The sequence below is a fragment of the Colobus angolensis genome, unplaced genomic scaffold, assembly GCF_000951035.1.
Source record: "Colobus angolensis palliatus isolate OR3802 unplaced genomic scaffold, Cang.pa_1.0 Scaffold153, whole genome shotgun sequence".
NCBI classification, from domain to species: domain Eukaryota; kingdom Metazoa; phylum Chordata; class Mammalia; order Primates; family Cercopithecidae; genus Colobus; species Colobus angolensis.
Genome location: NW_012114633.1, coordinates 2,930,266 through 2,948,644, shown reverse-complemented (window position 1 = coordinate 2,948,644; position 18,379 = coordinate 2,930,266). Strand labels below are relative to the sequence as shown.

General features: G+C 37.5%; 1 protein-coding gene across 2 annotated transcripts in view; it reads left to right on the top strand.

The window, feature by feature from the left end:
- MFSD6 (major facilitator superfamily domain containing 6) overlaps positions 1-18,063 on the top strand; it is a 79,264-nt gene extending 61,201 nt beyond the window's left edge. Inside the window, exons 4-8 of one of the 2 annotated variants that reach the window (XM_011936440.1) lie at positions 4,358-4,519; positions 5,472-5,570; positions 12,951-13,231; positions 15,576-15,600; positions 15,759-18,063. In XM_011936440.1, the coding sequence (XP_011791830.1) occupies positions 4,358-4,519; positions 5,472-5,570; positions 12,951-13,231; positions 15,576-15,600; positions 15,759-15,769 (578 nt within the window). In that variant the 3' untranslated portion in view covers positions 15,770-18,063. The remainder of the gene's footprint in view (positions 1-4,357; positions 4,520-5,471; positions 5,571-12,950; positions 13,232-15,575; positions 15,601-15,758) is intronic. The other variant, XM_011936439.1, reaches the window with a different exon arrangement.
- The last annotated feature ends 316 nt before the right edge of the window (positions 18,064-18,379 follow it).

Sequence of the window (18,379 nt, the reverse complement as noted above, 5' to 3'; positions counted from 1 at the left end):
TAAAAAGGTTTAAAAATTTGTAACTCTAGTGTAAACACATTTACCCATGCCACTGAGTAAATGTGCTTATTTCATCACCTAAAGAATAATCATTTACTGCTTTTTCACAGTTGTCTAATAACTAAGAAAGTAGAAGCATTTTTATTTTCCTAGTGTATAATATCTTTCATCTGCTCTACTTGACAGGAATGTCGTTTTTGGTAGCACAATTCCTAAGACTTCCTAAATCTTGTCTTACAAATATGGGAAATTGTGGAAGGTTTTCAAGTTTCTAGGTTGCTTTTTTTGTTATTTTAAAACTAGAGAATCAGAACACAACTGTAGTAAAAACATTGGCAAGAGTTTCAGATTATTAAGATTAGTAGAAAGTTGCATGTTCCAGTTTAACTGCAACTCCACAACTGTCTTTTGTATACACAGATGATGTTCTAATTCAGTCCTTTCTTATGGATTGCTAAGTTTTGCTGGTTTCCTATCTAAGAAATGAAATGAATTTAATTGGTTCTTCCACTTATACGATATCTTAAAGTAAGTTATTTTAGGGAAATCAATTTTAATCCTATATCCTCCCTGGAAAATGTCAGAGCATACAAGCAGAGTGGCTTTCATTCTTCTGCTTTTAGTATCAGAAATTTTGATTTTGTGCTTTACTATTTTTTCCTTCAGTTAATGCCCTGAGTTAATTTAAAGAATGTAATTCCCAATTATCTAATCAGTCTCAAAAGCAATATAGAAACTAGAAGTCTAACTGTAGAAAATCTTTTACAACTACCACTTAATACTAGTCAGTAAATTCTAAGAATAGTTTAAAAGCATCCTGACTTAAGTCATCCCACTGGAAAATGATTTAATTATCTTAGAACACTCAAAGTTTTAGAAAATGATTAGAATTTCTGAGAGAGGGGAAAAAAGAGACAAACCCTATTGTTGGAAGAGTTTGTGTGTGCCCAAGCCTTCACACTTAAAAGAATAACTGCTAGATTTTTTTTTTTTATCTAGAATTGTACGAAATATATTTTAATGTTTTGGTTGCTTGTAAATCCTGCAATTGATTGCTTAGACATACACATAACAATAGGTTTGGCATCAGCATTGAAGTTAACCTACTACCATTTGATGTGGTTTCAGGTCTTCAGTAATTCATCTTTAAGAAATGATTTCCAAATCTGTGTTGGATTTTGCTATTGAATCTAATTAATTTTGAATAAATTAATTTTATTTCTTGGAATATTTTTGAGTTTTCCCTCTAGTGTGGTTAATGAAAAAAAATCTGCATATCTGAAAAGAAATGGACTTAGAATCATCTTTAATAATAGAAATGACAATACTTAAAATTATTCCCATTGTGTACTATGGTTAAGACTATCCAGGCATTATTCAATTTTGAGAAAGCTGGCATTATCCAGGGTATTGCAATTGTTTTGCCGGATAAAGCAAACACATTATTTGACTTTTTAGGAAAGTAATTGTGTATGCTACTGTTAATCATCTGGTCCATCTTAGTAGTTAAAAAAAAAAACCTAGTTAAAATGATGACTGAAACATATATAAAACCTAAGAAAGTTATTTTAATGTTTCTCAGTCAACTGTGAGGCATACAATCTAATGTGCCCAGTAAAAACAGTGTTTATTCCATTATGGACTGACTTAAGTAGCATCATCCCTGATAATTTTTTTATTGTATGCTGGACATTGTGAATGGTACCTGGTTGGGTGTTGGCTATTTCTGTCTTCCTATAAATATTCTCGAGCTTTGTTCTGGGACACAGCTAAGTTACTTGGAAATAGTGTGATCCTTTTGGGTCTTGCTTTTAAGATTACGTAGATGAGACAAGAGCAGTGTTTAGTCTAGGGCTAATTATTTCATAATACTATAACAAAAGACTTTGTTCAGAGTACTCTACCAATCCTAGGAATCATGAGTTGTTCCAGTTTGGCTTGTGGGAAGAAGTGTTCTCCGCCTTGTGTGGGTTCTGGGTATTGTTCTCTGAAATGGTTTTGGGTAGTTCTTTCCCTCACTCTGGATAGTGTCTGCACATGTTTTGCTGATCAGTACTCTGCTGAATACATTAGGGGAGCCCTCTGTAGATCTCTGGAGTTTTCTCCCTATGATACTGTCTCCTCTCTGGCATTCTGCCCTGGAACTCTAGCCACCTTGGCTCCCTAACCTCTTGGCTATAGTCTTCAACTTGGCAGCTCTCTTTTTTGCCCTGCAGATTTCAGACTCTCATCAGTCAGTAAACTAAAGCTTTTCATTTGCTTCCCATCTCTCAGGGACCACTGTCCTTGTTGCTGATGTCCCTTGGGAACCACTGCCTCATATATTTTGTCCAGTTTTTTAGTTACTTGAGGAAGGAGAATAAATTTAGTCCCTGTTATTCCATTCTGGTCAGAGGCAGACTACTGTCAGGTCAAATTTTAAAAGAATTTTGATCTTTTAGTTTAATTTTCCAAAATATGAGTTAAGAGTCTCTGATGATATTATCTCCAAATGAGACTATTTCTCAGGGAATAATCTAGATGGAACCAGATGATTTCTTAATCCCATCTAGCTATAAAACGTGTTGTGACAATATCTGGTTTTTACATTTAAAGCAGTGTCTTAATGAAGATTTTAATTCAGACAATGCAGTTACTGCATAATAATGACCATTTTTCCACCTGCTATCTCCATCTTCCTGTCATTCCAGTAAATGGTGAATATATAAAACTGGTAATGGGACATGGTAAATTGTTTCTGCACTCATTTTTTTTTTTATTGAACTATATACTAAAAAGCATGGCTGGGTGCAGTGGCTCACTAATCCCAGCACTTTTGAGAGGCTGAGGCAGGCAGATGATGAGGTCAAGAGATCGAGACCAAACTGGCCAATGTGGTGAAACCGTGACTCTACTAAAAATACAAAAATTAGCTGGGCATGATGGTGGGCGCTTGTAATCCCAGCTACTCGGGAGGCTGAGGCAGGAGGATCACTTGAACCCAGGAAGCAGAGGTTGCAGTGAGCTGAGATTGCACCACTGCACTCCAGCCTGGTGGCAGAGCAATACTCCATCTCAAACAAAACAAAACAAAATATAAAAACTGTTATATCCTTTGAATCATTAACCCCACTTGTTTGGAATTATAGCCAATGTAAATAATCCGAGGTATATAAAAAGCAACGTTAATCATGATGCTAATTATAATGGGGAAAAGTAGAAATAATCCTAATGTCAAAGTAGGTGCCCTAGATGGGATGAATGCCCAGAATATATGAAGAGCTCCTGCAACTCAATAACAAAAACCAAACCAATTAAAAAGTGGACAAAGGACTTGAATAAACATTTCTTCAAAGAAGATATAGATAGCCAATAAACACCTAAAAGGTGCTCAACATCACTAGCTATTAGGGGAAAGCAAATCGACAACATGAGAAATTGCTTCACATTCATTATGATTGCTATTTTTAAATATATATATATAATATATAAATATATATATATATTATATATAAGTTCTGGCAAGGAGGTGGAGAAATTGGATCTCTCATACATTTCAAGTGGGAATGTAAAATGGTACAGCTACTGTGGAAAAAAGGTAGTTCCTCGAAGTGTTCAACATATAGTGACCATATCACCCAACAATTGCATTTCTAGTTACATACTCAAAAGAATTTTTTTTGAGACAGAATCTTGCTCTGTTGCCAGGCTGGAGGGCAGTGGCATGATCTCGACTCACTGCAACCTCTGCCTCCTGGGTTCAAGCAATTCCACTGCCTCAGCCTCCTGACTAGCTGGGACTACAGGTAGAGACGGGGTTTCACCATGTTGGCCAGGATGGTCTCGATCTCCTGACCTCATGATCCGCCCACCTCAGCCTCCCAAAGTACTGGGATTAAAGGTGTGAGCCACTGAACCCAGCCACTCAAAAGAATTTAAATCAAGGACTCAAGATACTTGCATACCAGGTTGATAGCAGCATTATTCACAGTAGCAGAAGGAAACAACCCAAATGTCTATCCACAGATGAAAAGATGAACAAAATGAATGGGAGTCACATTCATGAGATAGAAAGTAGAATGGTGGTTGTCAGGGGATGGGACAGGGGGTGAGTGTAAGTTATGGTTTAATGGGCACAGAATTTTTGTTTGTGGTAGTGAAAAAGTTCTGGAGATGGATGATGGTGACAGCTGTACTTGTGAGTGTACTCAGTGCTACTGAACCGTACATTTAAAAATGTGAAAATGGTAAATTTTTAATATATATTTTACCACGACAAAGCTTAAAAATAGGTGCCTAGTTAAATAATTCACATTTCAAAACAGAGTAGCCTAAGAAATGTAACCAATCAATCCTTCCTGCTCTTCTTCCTCTCCAGGAGTGACACATGCAGCCATCTGGGCAGCATGCATTTCTTACCTCAGTGCAGCTGTTCCCCCTGAGCTGAGGACATCTGCTCAGGGCATCCTGCAGGGCCTTCACTTGGGTTTGGGAAGAGGCTGTGGTGCCATGATTGGAGGCGTGTTAGTCAATTATTTTGGTAAGAATGGCTTTCTCCCGTTTTTTCTTTTCTATAATTAAAACATAATTTTTTTCCAGCAATACCTCAATAAACAATCCAATTATTACTGAAGATTGCCCAAAGCTAAATTCCAGTATTCATAATCTCTTTCTAGATTTCATGGTAGTCATAATTGAAAAGCAGCATGCTTACATTGTTAAGCTGATTTGAGCCCGCCTGTAACTGTGCACACTCCTCTGACAATCAGCTTAATGAGATGCTACAGAGATCCCTCAAAGGAGCCAAACAAATGAATTAGCATGAGTGCTTTTAGTCTAAAATAAGGTACCTTAAACCTGCTGATAATAATCCTAAAGGAAATAAAAGTCATCATTGTTATTCCATTAGGAGATTTTGAACCAGAAGAATCTAACCATATGCTGGCTTTGGTAATGCTACTACATTTATGGTAACAAAATCTGTCTGTCTTGTCATATCTTTCTTATTAGAAACATAGGAGCTGAAATAGGAATGAGATTATTCTGCTCCAGGAATCTTAACTGCTCAGTCATCTATTAATATATAAGGTGGGCCCCAGGAAATGTGTGCATTTATAGCATTATTTGAGCACTGCTGTTCCAACTACAGATTAATAGCGCTGTTAGTTAATAATTGGGTAAATGGTCTTTTCATATGAAGAGGAGAGCACCATTGAATTGTATGAGTCATGGTGAAAGGCACTGAGAAATAATCCTATATAAATGCAGTTTTATAATCGATCGATGGCAGATCCAGTTTCAGCCCTGGTTCTCTTGACACATACCCAGCCTTGTGTTCTTCCATTATGTGGAGCTAATAGCCAAACACTTTTCTCTGGTTTGTCCCAAGCTGTGCTTCCTTTGCTTTGATCTTTAGAAAATTGACGGTTTTAGATGAGTGCTATCTGCATTTCTTGGAATTACGCTATAGAGAGTGCTGTTTGTTTTTATAGGGGCTGCTGCAACCTTCCGAGGAATTGGCATGGCCTGCTTGGTGATCCTACTGCTCTTTGCCCTGATCCAGTGGCTGGCAGTGCCAGATGAGGAAGAAGGTAATTATTTCCATTCTTTCTTAATATTCCTAACAGTTCAGGCCATGAGAAGTCAACACATGCCCCCAGAGAAGCCTAGAAGTGGTACAGAATGTACAACAGGCCTACTTGGCTCGATTTTCTGAGTGGCGTATCGATGAATTCATGTGGACCTTTGTTAAAGAGATCCACCTACTACGTAGAAAAAATACTGTTTTAAGTAGCTTGGGGTTTTCTTTTTTTGTTGTTGTTTGTTTTCTTTTATAGTGCAAGGTCCTAGGGAAGTATTAGTTTTCAGTTTCTCTGGTATTCTAAAGGTATTTCAAATTTAAGTCAAGTACATATAAGGCTATACAGTCATTTTGCTACTAGGGATAGGGAGTGAATGGTAATATTCTCTATGCCTTACCTTCATTTGTTAAAAAAAAAAAAAAAAGTTGAGACCTGAAATCTGAAGTTTTCTCTAAACCAGGGATGGCCTTTATTAAGATTGTTCTACAAAAAGGAGGTTATATCAAATATTAATGTGTAGATGAGAATGAGCTGACTGAACTTTTTATGAAAAAGGTCAACCAGGAGGATGAAAATATTCTTGCTCAGCTTTTTCGCCCCAGAACAGGGCTCATCTTCTTTGGGTGTCCTATCCTTTGGGAGCATTAGCCTCAGGCCCTGAAATGCTTCTGTGAAGAGAAAAACTTGCTTGTTACAGAAGCTTCAGAGACAGATTTTAATCTCAATGAGTTACTCAGAAAGACCAATACTTTTTTTTCTTACTTTTGTTCTTTTATAAACCTAAATGGATTCTCTCTGTTACACAGCCTCAGTCCATGCCTCCTGTAAAAGACCAATAAATATAGCTATCATGGCTCTCCCAAAGTTATAAGATGTAGTTAAAGTCGTATTTTGAGAAAAATTTATGGACTTGAACATCTTCGCTATTAATCACAAAAAAATTAAAATCATTAATTAAACATTCAATGTAAGAAACATAAAAATAAGCGATCAAATTTTAACTCATCTTTGACTAGTGAGAATATGGTAGTGGGTTAATTTTTAAAACACTTGTGTTCTGGTAGAGTGTTATCAGGAAAATGGTGGATAGGAGGCAGGACTAGGTTGCAGCTCCCACTCAGATGGACAGAGTAGCATGTGGAGACTTGCATCATGCTTTTGCTCCAGAACTACTGCAGGAATATACCAGGAAAGCTGAGAGAATACACAGACCCTCTGAAGGAAGCAGATTGTTCCTGCAGGACCTGAGAGACAGGCCAGATATTGGGCTGGTATCCAGTTGAGGGACCTGAATGAAGATGGTTCACATCACAGGACTCTATGCAGATAGCCCCAGTACCAGCCCGGAGCCTGGTAGCCCTGTTGGATGGCTAGATCCAGAAGAGAAATGACAATCACTACAGCTTGACTGTCAGGAAGCCACATCCCTCAGAAAATGGGGAGAGTACTACATCAAAGGAACACCCTGTGGGAATAAAGAATCTGAACAGCAGCCTTGAGTGCCAGCTCTTCCCTCTGCCATAGCCTACTGGAAGGAACCAGAAAAACAATTCTGGTAATAACGACAAAACAAGGTTCTTTAACCTGCCTCACCAAAATCACACTAGCTCACCAGCAGTAGATCCCAACCGAGAAGAAATCCCTGATTTCCCTGAAAAAGAATTCAGAAGATCCATTATTAAGCTAATCAAGGAGGCATCAGAGAAAGGTGAAGTCCAATTTAAGGAAATTGAAAAAAATGATACAAGAAATGAGGGGAGAAATCTTCAGTGAGATAGCATAAATAAAAAACAATTACAACTTCAGGAAATAAAGGACACACTTAGAGAAATGCAAAATGTTCTGGAAAGTCTCAGCAATAGAATTGAAGAAGCAGAAGAAAGAACTTCAGAGCTCAAAGACAAGGTTTTTGAATTAACTCAATCCAACAAAGACAAAGAAAAATTTTAAAAAATGAACAAAACCTCAAAGAAGTTTAGGATTATGTTAAATAAACAAACCTAAGAATAATTGGAGTTACTGAAGAAGAGAAATCTGAAAGTTTGGAAAACCCATTTGGGGGAATAATCAAGGAAAACTTGCTAGAGACCTAGACATCCAAATACAAGAATTCCAAAGAACACCTCGGAAATTCAGCACAAAGAGATCATCACCTAGGCACATTGTCATTAGTTTATCTAAAGTCAAGAGGAAGGAAAGAATCTTAAGGGCTGTGAGGCAAAAGCACAAGATAACCTATAAAGGAAAACCTATCAGATTAATAGCAGATTTCTCAGCAGAAACCCTACAAGCTAGAAGGGATTGGGGCCCTATGTTCAGCCTCTTTAAACAAAACAATTACCAGTCAAAAATTTTGTATCCAGTGAAACTAAGCTTCGTAAATAAAGGAAAGATACAGTCTTTTTCAGACAAACAAATGCTGAGATAATTTGCCACTATCAAGCCAGCACTCTAAGAACTACCAAAGCAGAACTACAAGCATTTGCCACCACCAAGCCAGCACTACAAGAGCTAAAAGGAGCTCTAAATCTTGAAACAAATCCTGGAAACACATCCAAACAGAACCTCTTTAAAGCATAAATCTCACAGGACCTATAAAACAAAATACAATTAAAAAAAAAAAAAAGATATACAGGCAACTAATAACACAATGATTGGAATAGTACCTCACATTTCAATACTAACGTTGAATGTAAATGGCTTAAATGCTCCACTTAAAAGATACAGAATTGCAGAATGGATAAGAATTCACCAACCAAGTATCTACTGCCTTCAAGAGACTCGCCTAACACATAAGGACTCATACATTTAAGGTAAAGAGGTGGAAAAAGGCATTCCATGCAAATGGACACCAAAAGCAAGCAGGAGTAGCTATTCTTATATCAGACAAAGCAAACATTAAAGGAACAGCAGTTAAAAAAGACAAAGGGTGACATTATATAATGATAAAAGGCCTTGCCCAACAGGAAAATTTCACAATACTCAATATATATACACCTAACACTGGAGCTCCCAAATTTATAAAACAATTACTACTAGATCTAAGTAATGAGATATACAGCAACACAATAATAGTGGGAGATGTCAGTACTCCACTGACAGCACTAGACAGGTCATCAAGACAAAGTCAACAAAGAAACAATGGATTTAAACTATATCCCGGAACAAATGAACTTAACAGATATTTACAGAACATTCTACCCAACAACTGCAGAATATACATTCTATTCATCAGTGCATGGAACTTTCTCCAAGATGTATGATAGGCCACAAAACAAGTCTCAATAAATTTAAGAAAATTGAAATTATATAAAGTATTATCTCAGACCACAGTGGAATAAAACTGGAAAGCAACTCCAAAAGGAACCTTCAAAACCATGCAAATACATGGAAATTAAATAACCTCCTGAATGATCATTGGGTCAACAACAAAATCAAGATGGAAATTTAAAATTTTTTGAACTGGCTGGGTGCGGTGGCTCACGCCTATAATCCCAGTACTTTGGGAGGCCGAGTCAGGTGGATCACGAGGTCAGGAGATTGAGATCATCCTGGCTAACACAGTGAAACTCTGTCTCTACTAAAAATACAAAAAATTAGTCGGGCGTGGTGGCAGGTGCCTGTAATCCCAGCTACTCGGGAGGCTGGGGCAGGAGAATGGCATGAACCCGGGAGGCAGAGCTTGCAGTGAGCTGAGATCACGCCACAGCACTCCAGCCTGGGCAACAGACAGAGCAAGGCTCCATCTCAAAAATAAAATGAAATAAAATAAAATAAAAATAAAAAATAAAATTTTTTGAACTGAACAATAATAGTGACACAACCTATCAAAACCTCTTGGATACAGCAAAGACAATGATAAGGGGAAAGGTCATAGCCTTAAATGCCTACATCAAAAAGTATGAAAGAACACAAGTAGACAATCTAAGGTCACACTTCAAGGAACTAGAGAAACAAGAACAAACCAACCCCAGCAGAAGAAAGGAAATAAGCAAGATGAGACAAGAAGTAAGCGAAATTGAAAGAAAAAAATACAAAAAATAAATGAAAGAAAAAGCTGGTTGAAAAGACAAAATTGATATTAAGATTAACCAAGAAAAGAAAAGAGAAAATCCAAATAAGCTCAATTAGAAACAAAACAGGAAATATTACGACTGACACCATAGAAATACAAAAGATCATTCAAGACTACTATTAACACCGTTACATGCATAAACTGGAAAACATAGAGGAGATAAGTTCCTTGAAAGATACAACCCTCCTAGCTTAAATCAGGAAGAATTAGAAACCCTGAACAGACAACTAAGTAGTGAGACTAAAACAGTAATAAAAAATTGCCAACAAAAAGTCCAGGACCAGATGGATTCACAGCTGAATTCTATCAGGCATTCACAGAAGAATTGGTACCAATTCTATCGACACTATTCCTCAAGATAAAGCGAGAATACTCCCTAAAACCTTCCATGAAGCCAGTATCACCCTAATACCAAAACCAGGAAAGGACATAACAAAAAAAGAAAACTACAGACCAATATCCCTGATGAACATCGATGCAAAAATCCTTAACAAAATACTAGTTAATCGAATCCAACAGCATGTCAAAAAGATAATCCACCATGATCAAGTGGGTTTCATACCAGGGATGCAGGAATGGTTTAACATATGCAAGTCAATAAATGTCTTTCACCACATAAACAGAATTAAAAACAAAAATCACATGATCATCTCAGTAGATGCAGAAAAAGCATTTGATGAAATCCAGCATCCCTTTATGATTAAAACCCTCAACAAAATCAACATATAAGAAACATACCATAATGAAATAAAAGCCATTTGTGATAAACCCACAGCCAACATAATACTGAACAGGGAGGAGTTGGAAGCATTCCCTCTGAAAATTGGAACAAGACAAGGATGTCCACTCCCACCACTTCTATTCAACATAGTACATAGTCCTAGCCAGAGCAATCAGACAAGAGAAGGAAATAAAGGGCATCCAAATCAGTAAAGAGGAGTCAAACTGTCGCTGTTTGCTGATGATAAGACTGTATACCTAGAAAACCCTGAAATCCTCCTAAAAGGCCTTAGAACTGATAAATGAATTCAGCAATATTTCAGGATACAAAATTAATGTACACAAATCAGTAGCTCTGCTATATACCAACAGTCACCAAGATGAGAATCAAAGAACCCTACTCCTTTTATAATAGCTGCAAAAAATAAAGTATTTAGGAATATACCTAACCAAGGAGGTGAAAGACCTCTACAAGGAAAACTACAAAACACTGCTGAAAGAAATCATACATGACATAAACAAATGGAAATACATCCCATGTTCATGGATGGGTAGAATCAATATTGTGAAAATAACCATACTGCCAAAAGCAATCTACAAATTCAATGTGATTCCCATCAAAATACCATCATTCTTCTGAATGATGGAAAAAAAAATCCTAAAATTCATATGGAGCCAAAAAATAGCCTGCATAGTCAAAGTGAGACTAAGCAAAAAGAACAAATTGGGAGGCATCACACTACCTGATTTCAAACTATACTATAAGGCCATAGTCACCAAAACAGAATGGTACTGGTATAAAAATAGGCCCATGGACCAATGAAACAGAATAGAGAACCCAGAAATAAAGCCAAATACTTACAGCCAATTGATATTTGACAAAGCAAACAAAAACGTAAAGTGGGGAAAGGACACGCTAATCAACAAATGGTGCTGGGATAATTGGCAAGCAACATGTAGGAGAATGAAACTGGATTCTCATCTCTCACCTTATAAAAAAATCAACTCAAGATGGATCAAGGACTTAAATGTAAGACCTGAAACTAAAAATTCTAGAAGATAACATCAGAAAAACCCTTCTAGATATTGGCTTAGACAGAGATTTCATTACCAAGAACCCAAAAGCAAATGCAACAAAAACAAAGATAAATAGATAGGACTTAATTAAACTAAAGAGCTTTTGCACAGCAAAAGGAACGGTCAGCAGAGTAAATAGACAACTCACAGAGTGGGAGCAAATCTTCAGTCTATGCATTCAACAAAGGACTAATATCCAGAATCTACAAGGAACTCAAACAAATTAGCAAGAAAAAAAAAAATCAAAAAGTGGACTAAGGACATGCATAAACAATTCTCAAGCGAAGATACACAGATGGCCAACAAACAAGAAAAAATGGTCAACATCAGTAGTGATTAGGGAAATGCAAATCAAAACCACAATGTGATACCACCTTACTCCCACAAGAATGGCCATTATCAAATGATAAAAAAATAATTGATGTTGGTGTGGATGTGGTGAAAAGGAAACACTTCTACACTGCTGACAGGAATGTAAACTGTACAAACACTATGGAAAACAGTATGGAGATTCCTTAAGAACTAAAAGTAGAACTACCATTTGATCCAGCAATCCCACTACTGGGTATTCACCTAGAGGAAAAGAAGTCATTATATGAAAAAGATACTTGCACATGCATGTTTATAGCAGCACAATTCACAATTGCAAAAATGCAGAACCAACCCAAATGCCCAACAATCAATGAATGGGTAAAGAAACTGTAGTGTATGTGTGTGTGTGTACACACACATACATACATACATATACACAAACATATATATACACACACACACACACACATATATACACAATGGAATACTACTCAGCCATAAAAATGAATGAACTAATGGCATTCACAGCAACCTGGATGGGATTGGTGACCATATTATAAGTCAAGTAACTCAGGAATAGAAAACCAAACATCATATATTCTCATTTATCAGTAGGAGCTAAGCTGTGAGGATGCAAAGGCATGAGAATGATACGATGGACTTTGGGGACACAGGGGAAAGGGTGGGAAGGGGGTGAGGGATACAAGACTACTAATTGGGTTCATTGTATACTGCTCGGGTGATGGCTGCACCAAAATCTCACAAATCACCATTAGAGAACTTATGTAACCAACTACCACCTGTTCCCCAAAAAACCTATGGGAATAAAAATTTTTAAAAAAAAATAACTATCATGTGGCTTTTCCTGTTTTGATGCCTGTCTTTTAATCATAATCCTGTAAATGGGCCTAAGGCAACACTCATTATAACCTATGTCCCACTGAGGTTCTAAGTTAAATGAAAAATAGATTTCTTAAGTATATATGTTAATGTCTATTAAGCCCTATAAAGAGACCCAAAGATAAACATCGCGTTCATTGATTCAGTACTTGCACCAAGTAATGAAGTCATTGGCAACCAGCAATTTATTAATATTACCAAGCACTCCGGAATGGGCATATGGGATTCTTGGTTTATTTATTTTTACCTTTGTTCAAACATGTAGAAAATGCTGAAAAATAGTTTAAACATTATTTTCTCTCCAGACAAGACAATGTTGGCAGAAAGAATTCCTGTTCCCTCCAGTCCTGTTCCTATAGCAACCATCGACTTGGTACAGCAACAGACAGAAGATGTCATGCCACGCATTGAGCCCAGACTTCCACCCAAGAAAACTAAGCACCAGGAAGAACAGGAAGATGTAAATAAACCAGCCTGGGGAGTCAGCTCTTCTCCCTGGGTGACCTTTGTTTATGCACTCTACCAAATTAAAGAGATGATGCAACTCACAAGAGACAACCGTGCTTCTGAGATACAGCCTTTACAGGTACAGTTCCTTTGCTGGGCTAGCAGTATTACCTGTCACTCAAGATACCTTAACTGGGCTCAGTTGTTTTAATTACTCACTTTTAATTCAACAAGATTTATTGAAAGTCTGGTGGGGGAAATAAACATGCAAACAATTTCAGTACTCTGTGAACACTGAGTTAAAGAGGGTGTATACAAGGTCCCATAGAGAGAATATTCTGCCTTATGGAGTTCAGGAAAACTTCAGAGGATATGATTCTTTTACTTCTTGAAAGAAATAAAATAAATAAATCCATTCTTTCATTGTATATTTGTTTTAAATTTCAGTATTGACGGTTGCCAGTTGAAAGGAGAATACATGGTTCATGCCTTCAGGAACCATATTTATTAATCTCTGTAATTCCAAAATTCTAGTGGGGGGCATTATATATTATTATTATAGCACCACAATAAATATTTATTGAATTAATTGAGCCACTGTATGGGTATGATAGGACACCTAACTCAGTGGAATTATGGTTGTGCAGGTGGCCTCACCTGAAAAATAAGTCTAAAAGTGATTTTTCTTGTCCTCAGAGGAGTGATCTTTCCTGAGTAGTTAAATCATGTTGATAGAAGTGTGGATAACTGTACAGGTGTATCCCGACTTTGGAAAAGGACTGTAACTTCTATAAATCATTTAGCCAAAGAAATAGACCCAGTTCCTCCATTTTATAATAATCACTCCCTTTTACTTGGTAAGTCATGTCAACTCTGGAGTAGCTTCAGAGGACACATAAAAAAATAAAGGGAAAGATTTAAAAATAAGAGTAATTTGAGTAATTCCCCTTTCAGAAAATTTGTTGAACTAATTAATCTTAACTTTGTAAGCTAACATAAAATCTTTGTGAAATTTCAACCAAATCTGGTTCTTTACTGATAGCCATATGCATTGCCAGTCCACGCATGATCCTTTTTGTTAATTTATCAAGATAATAAACTCATATCATTCCTCTGCTCAGTCAAGAACCAGACATTGTGGTGGGAGAAGCATATACAGGATTTTAATACCTTAAAGCAAGATGATGAAACAGGAGAAAGGATGATTTTAATATCTGCTGCTTGAGTAGCAATATTTTCATTACTTTGTGTATTCATCCTCATTTTCATAGAAGCCACATTAAATTTTTAATGTGGCTTTTTTTTCTGGTATGTTAGGATTAATCAATTTTTTTCTGGGCTGGGCGTGGTGGCTCACGCCTGTAATCCCAGCACTTTGGGAGGCCAAGGTGGGTGGATCACAAGGTCAGGAGATCGAGACCAGCCTGGCCAAGATGGTGAAACCCTTTCTCTACTAAAAATACAAGAATTAGGCCGGGCGCGGTGGCTCAAGCCTGTAATCCCAGCACTTTGGGAGGCCGAGACGGGCGGATCACGAGGTCAGGAGATCGAGACCATCCTGGCTAACACAGTGAAACCCCGTCTCTACTAAAAATACAAAAAAACTAGCTGGGCGAGGTGGCGGGCGCCTGTAGTCTCAGCTACTCAAGAATTAGCTGGGCATGGTGGCGGGTGCCTGTAATCCCAGCTACTCCGGAAGGCTGAGGCAGAGAATTGCTTGAACCCAGGAGGTGGAGGTTCCAGTGAGCCAAGATCACGCCACTGCACTTCAGCCTAGGCGACAGAGCGAGACGCCTTCTCAAAATAATAAATAAATAAATAAATAAATAAAAATTTCCTGGTATGTTAGGATTAATAAAAACTGGCAGGTATGCTGTAGTTATTCCTAGAAGTCATTATACTAAGTTTCTTTTTCTTACATTGTAGAACCACAGAAATGAACATTTCTGTTGGGTGCTCAGCTAAAAAGTGATAGGTACTAATTTGGGGCAGAATCTATTTAAATTTTTTTCTTATTTGTACAACCAATATGGCATTTATGGAAATTGCTGCTGGTGATGTTATACTCATGGTTATTTACAGTTGGTTACACAAGTGCTTGTTACATTCACTTTTTTATGTGGATGTTCTGTCTTATCTAACTTTTGGTGCACATTTTGAAATACCAAATATACATCAGGACTCTTAATTACAGGACATTCTCTCCCAGCTCTGCCTCCAAGGATAAGGATGAGAACCCCTTACATACTTCTGTTAGACAAAGTGTCTTCTGGCTCTTGGATTCTGTGGTTTTAGCAAGCGGCCTGAGTTTCAGTTATTCCATAGTGCTTGCCCAGTGACTTGCCACATGGCCGGGGGGCTCAGCAAATATTTGCTGATGTAAACTGTTTACCAAGTACTAACAGACATTTTGTTAGTAATGTTCCTTTTTCCACAAGACACGTCTGCTTATAGTGTTTGTGTTTTTCATGCGGCTCTGGCAGTTGCACATAGGAAAGGAGATGAAAGGTAAGACTTTCTATCCTTACTACTCTATTACTTGGTCCCTGAAATGGGCACTTCCAGATGATCTCCCCATGTTTCCTATCTTACTTAAAAGCATATATAAAAAGTTGGATTTATTTGCTGTCACTGATCATGGGGCATCTCCTGTTTTCTACCTCCAGGGGACCAATGAGAACAGGGAAAATTCTCCTGCTGGTAGAGCCCAGCCTGTCCCATGTGAGACTCACTCTGACCCATGTAGAAACCTGCCATCCCCTGACACAGCAGCATCTCAGACACAGACCAGCCCTGCTCACCCCAGTGTGGACCCGCGCACAGAGGAGAGTGAAGAGCAGCAGGCTCCGCTGGCCGCAGGAGGACACTGAGGGCATCCTGCTCATCTCACACCCTGCATGGAATCAGGCTCCTCAGCCAGGACACAGGGCGAGGCCCCCCAGCCAGGATACGCCTTCTCTGGAGGAGCACAGCACTGCATATGCTTCTAAATATCTAAACTCATTAACACGGAAACACACACACGGGAGCTACAGTACATATTGGCAGGAAAAGGTAAACTTTCGTAATCCCCTTGGAATTACAACAGGGAAATGGAGTTCAATGAGGACTTTCAGTTCTTTGCTTGGTTAGGTTAAGGATGATAGAATTTTTCTGCCAGTGCAGTAAGAGTTGAAACCAGCAGTTACACTAAGTAAGTGGAGGGAGTGAAAGTGTTTTGAGGTGAATGTGGATATAATTTCCCTCTTCTGATTATTTATTCTTATGATTTGGTTCTTAATATAAACTGGGAAGAGATAGAATTCATCTGTACTTTCTTTTTTCTTGAAGAGAACCATTTAAAAAATTACAAGATATATTTAAAAAGTAACCGGATAAAAGTTAGTAGCACATGTGCTTTTGTTAAAAATAAAGTTAAAAGTTAAAGTTAAAAAATGAAGTTACAAGTTTCATCAGAAACTTTACATATCTTTAGCAAATATATTTTTATATGTGTATGGTATATAATGGAAATAATTCTTTGAGCAACAGAAGCTATTATTGACTACTGCAAGCTAAGCTGAGCTTAAAAATGCCTTTTGTTTTAAATGGGCTTTGAGAAAAAAAAACAGAAATGAGGGATTATTTCAAGTCAACCAACCGACTCAGTATCCTGTGGCTTGACAGACAAGAGTTTACTACATATATTGATAATGTAAATAGCCTGTCTTGCTATTTACTATCTTATAGTGATTCAGGCTCTAATTAGCTGAGGGAATGAAACACACACAAAAATCACTGAATTCCTAAGAGTTCCATTAAATAAGCAGTACTATTTACAAATCACAGTATAAGATTTAAGTGCCTGGGGGAGGGATACAATTTTTAGAAATTACATATTGGGTCAGTTTTGTTTTGTTTTTGGTGAGGAAAAGGTGGTAAATAGGAAACCATGAATGGGAAGGATGGCAATAAGTAGCAACTGTACTTTCCAATGACTAAAGAAAGAAAATCTCAGTATATTCCTTCTCATGAAGACACAGTCAGACACTGGACAATGTAACATATGCAACTGCAAACGTTACAGCTGCAGCCAGAACAATGGCTGCGTGGATCACATGTAAAGCTTGCCGCTCAAAATCAAAGCAGAGGTTAACAGGAAACCTGGGGGGAGTGTGGAAAAGGCAACACTGCTTTAGCTGACTAAAGGTGAATTATATAATTTATAATAGCTGTGGATGAGCACAGGCGAGAGAGGAAAGAAAAGAACAGTTAGAAATGAGCAACTCACCTTACCCTTTGACCCTGATTAGACAGGATCAATTGCAAAGTGAGGGCTTCTCTATGACACCATAGTTCTGCCCAGTAGTGCATTTGGGATAAGAAATTCTACACTTGGATGTCTAGCTTCACCACACAGCTTAAAAATAAAATAACTGAAATAGAATTCAGCAAATAGTTATTTTTTGCACTTGAACTGAAACGTACTGTACTGTAAATTATGACTCATTTTAAGTGACCTTTAAAATCAGATGTATTTATTATGCTTGTGTAATTATAGAAATAAAGAAATGGATGACAGGCTGAACCTCACCTATGAATGTACAGTATGTGGATTTGTGAAACTGACCGTAGGAAGTCAAAAACTTATACTGTATTTTGTGTTTACAGTTCTGATTTATTCCTTTGAAAAGCCTGCTGTTTTGGAAATGCACAGCTGACATGTTGAAATATAAATAAATACCATTTTTAAATGTTTCTTAAATGATAAAGATGTGACCAAACAAAAGTCCTTTACTCTGTAATCAGTGAGACCAAATTCAACATGCCTTTGTTATGGAACATTTACTGTGACAGCAGAATCTATAATGCAGTCACTCCCAGCCTTGTGAGCTGACACCTTCATGGGTTTGTGGACTTTGTGACTTTTTCTTCCTGTCCCCAAAGTGCCATATGCTACCTTAAAAAATATTAAAGTAAATTCAAATTAAATTTTGATTTGAGATTTTGTAACCCCTCTTGAGATCCCTCAGCACACGCAGGGTTGTCACAGAGCCCAGGCTGGTAATCACTGCCTTAATGACTTCCTACTTTCTCCTATGGTTGTAGAAACAGTAAATTACCCAAGTTCTGAGCTTGTGTGGATCCAAAGCAGTTAATTGCTAATTATTAAACTATTCTTCAAGTCTTAGGAATAGATTATAATACATACATTGCCCAGCAGGCAGTAAACCTCATGAAAAGCGTTAAGGAATTCACAGGAAGAGCAACGCTGCTTTACTGGCTTCTTAATCCTGCCATAGGTCAC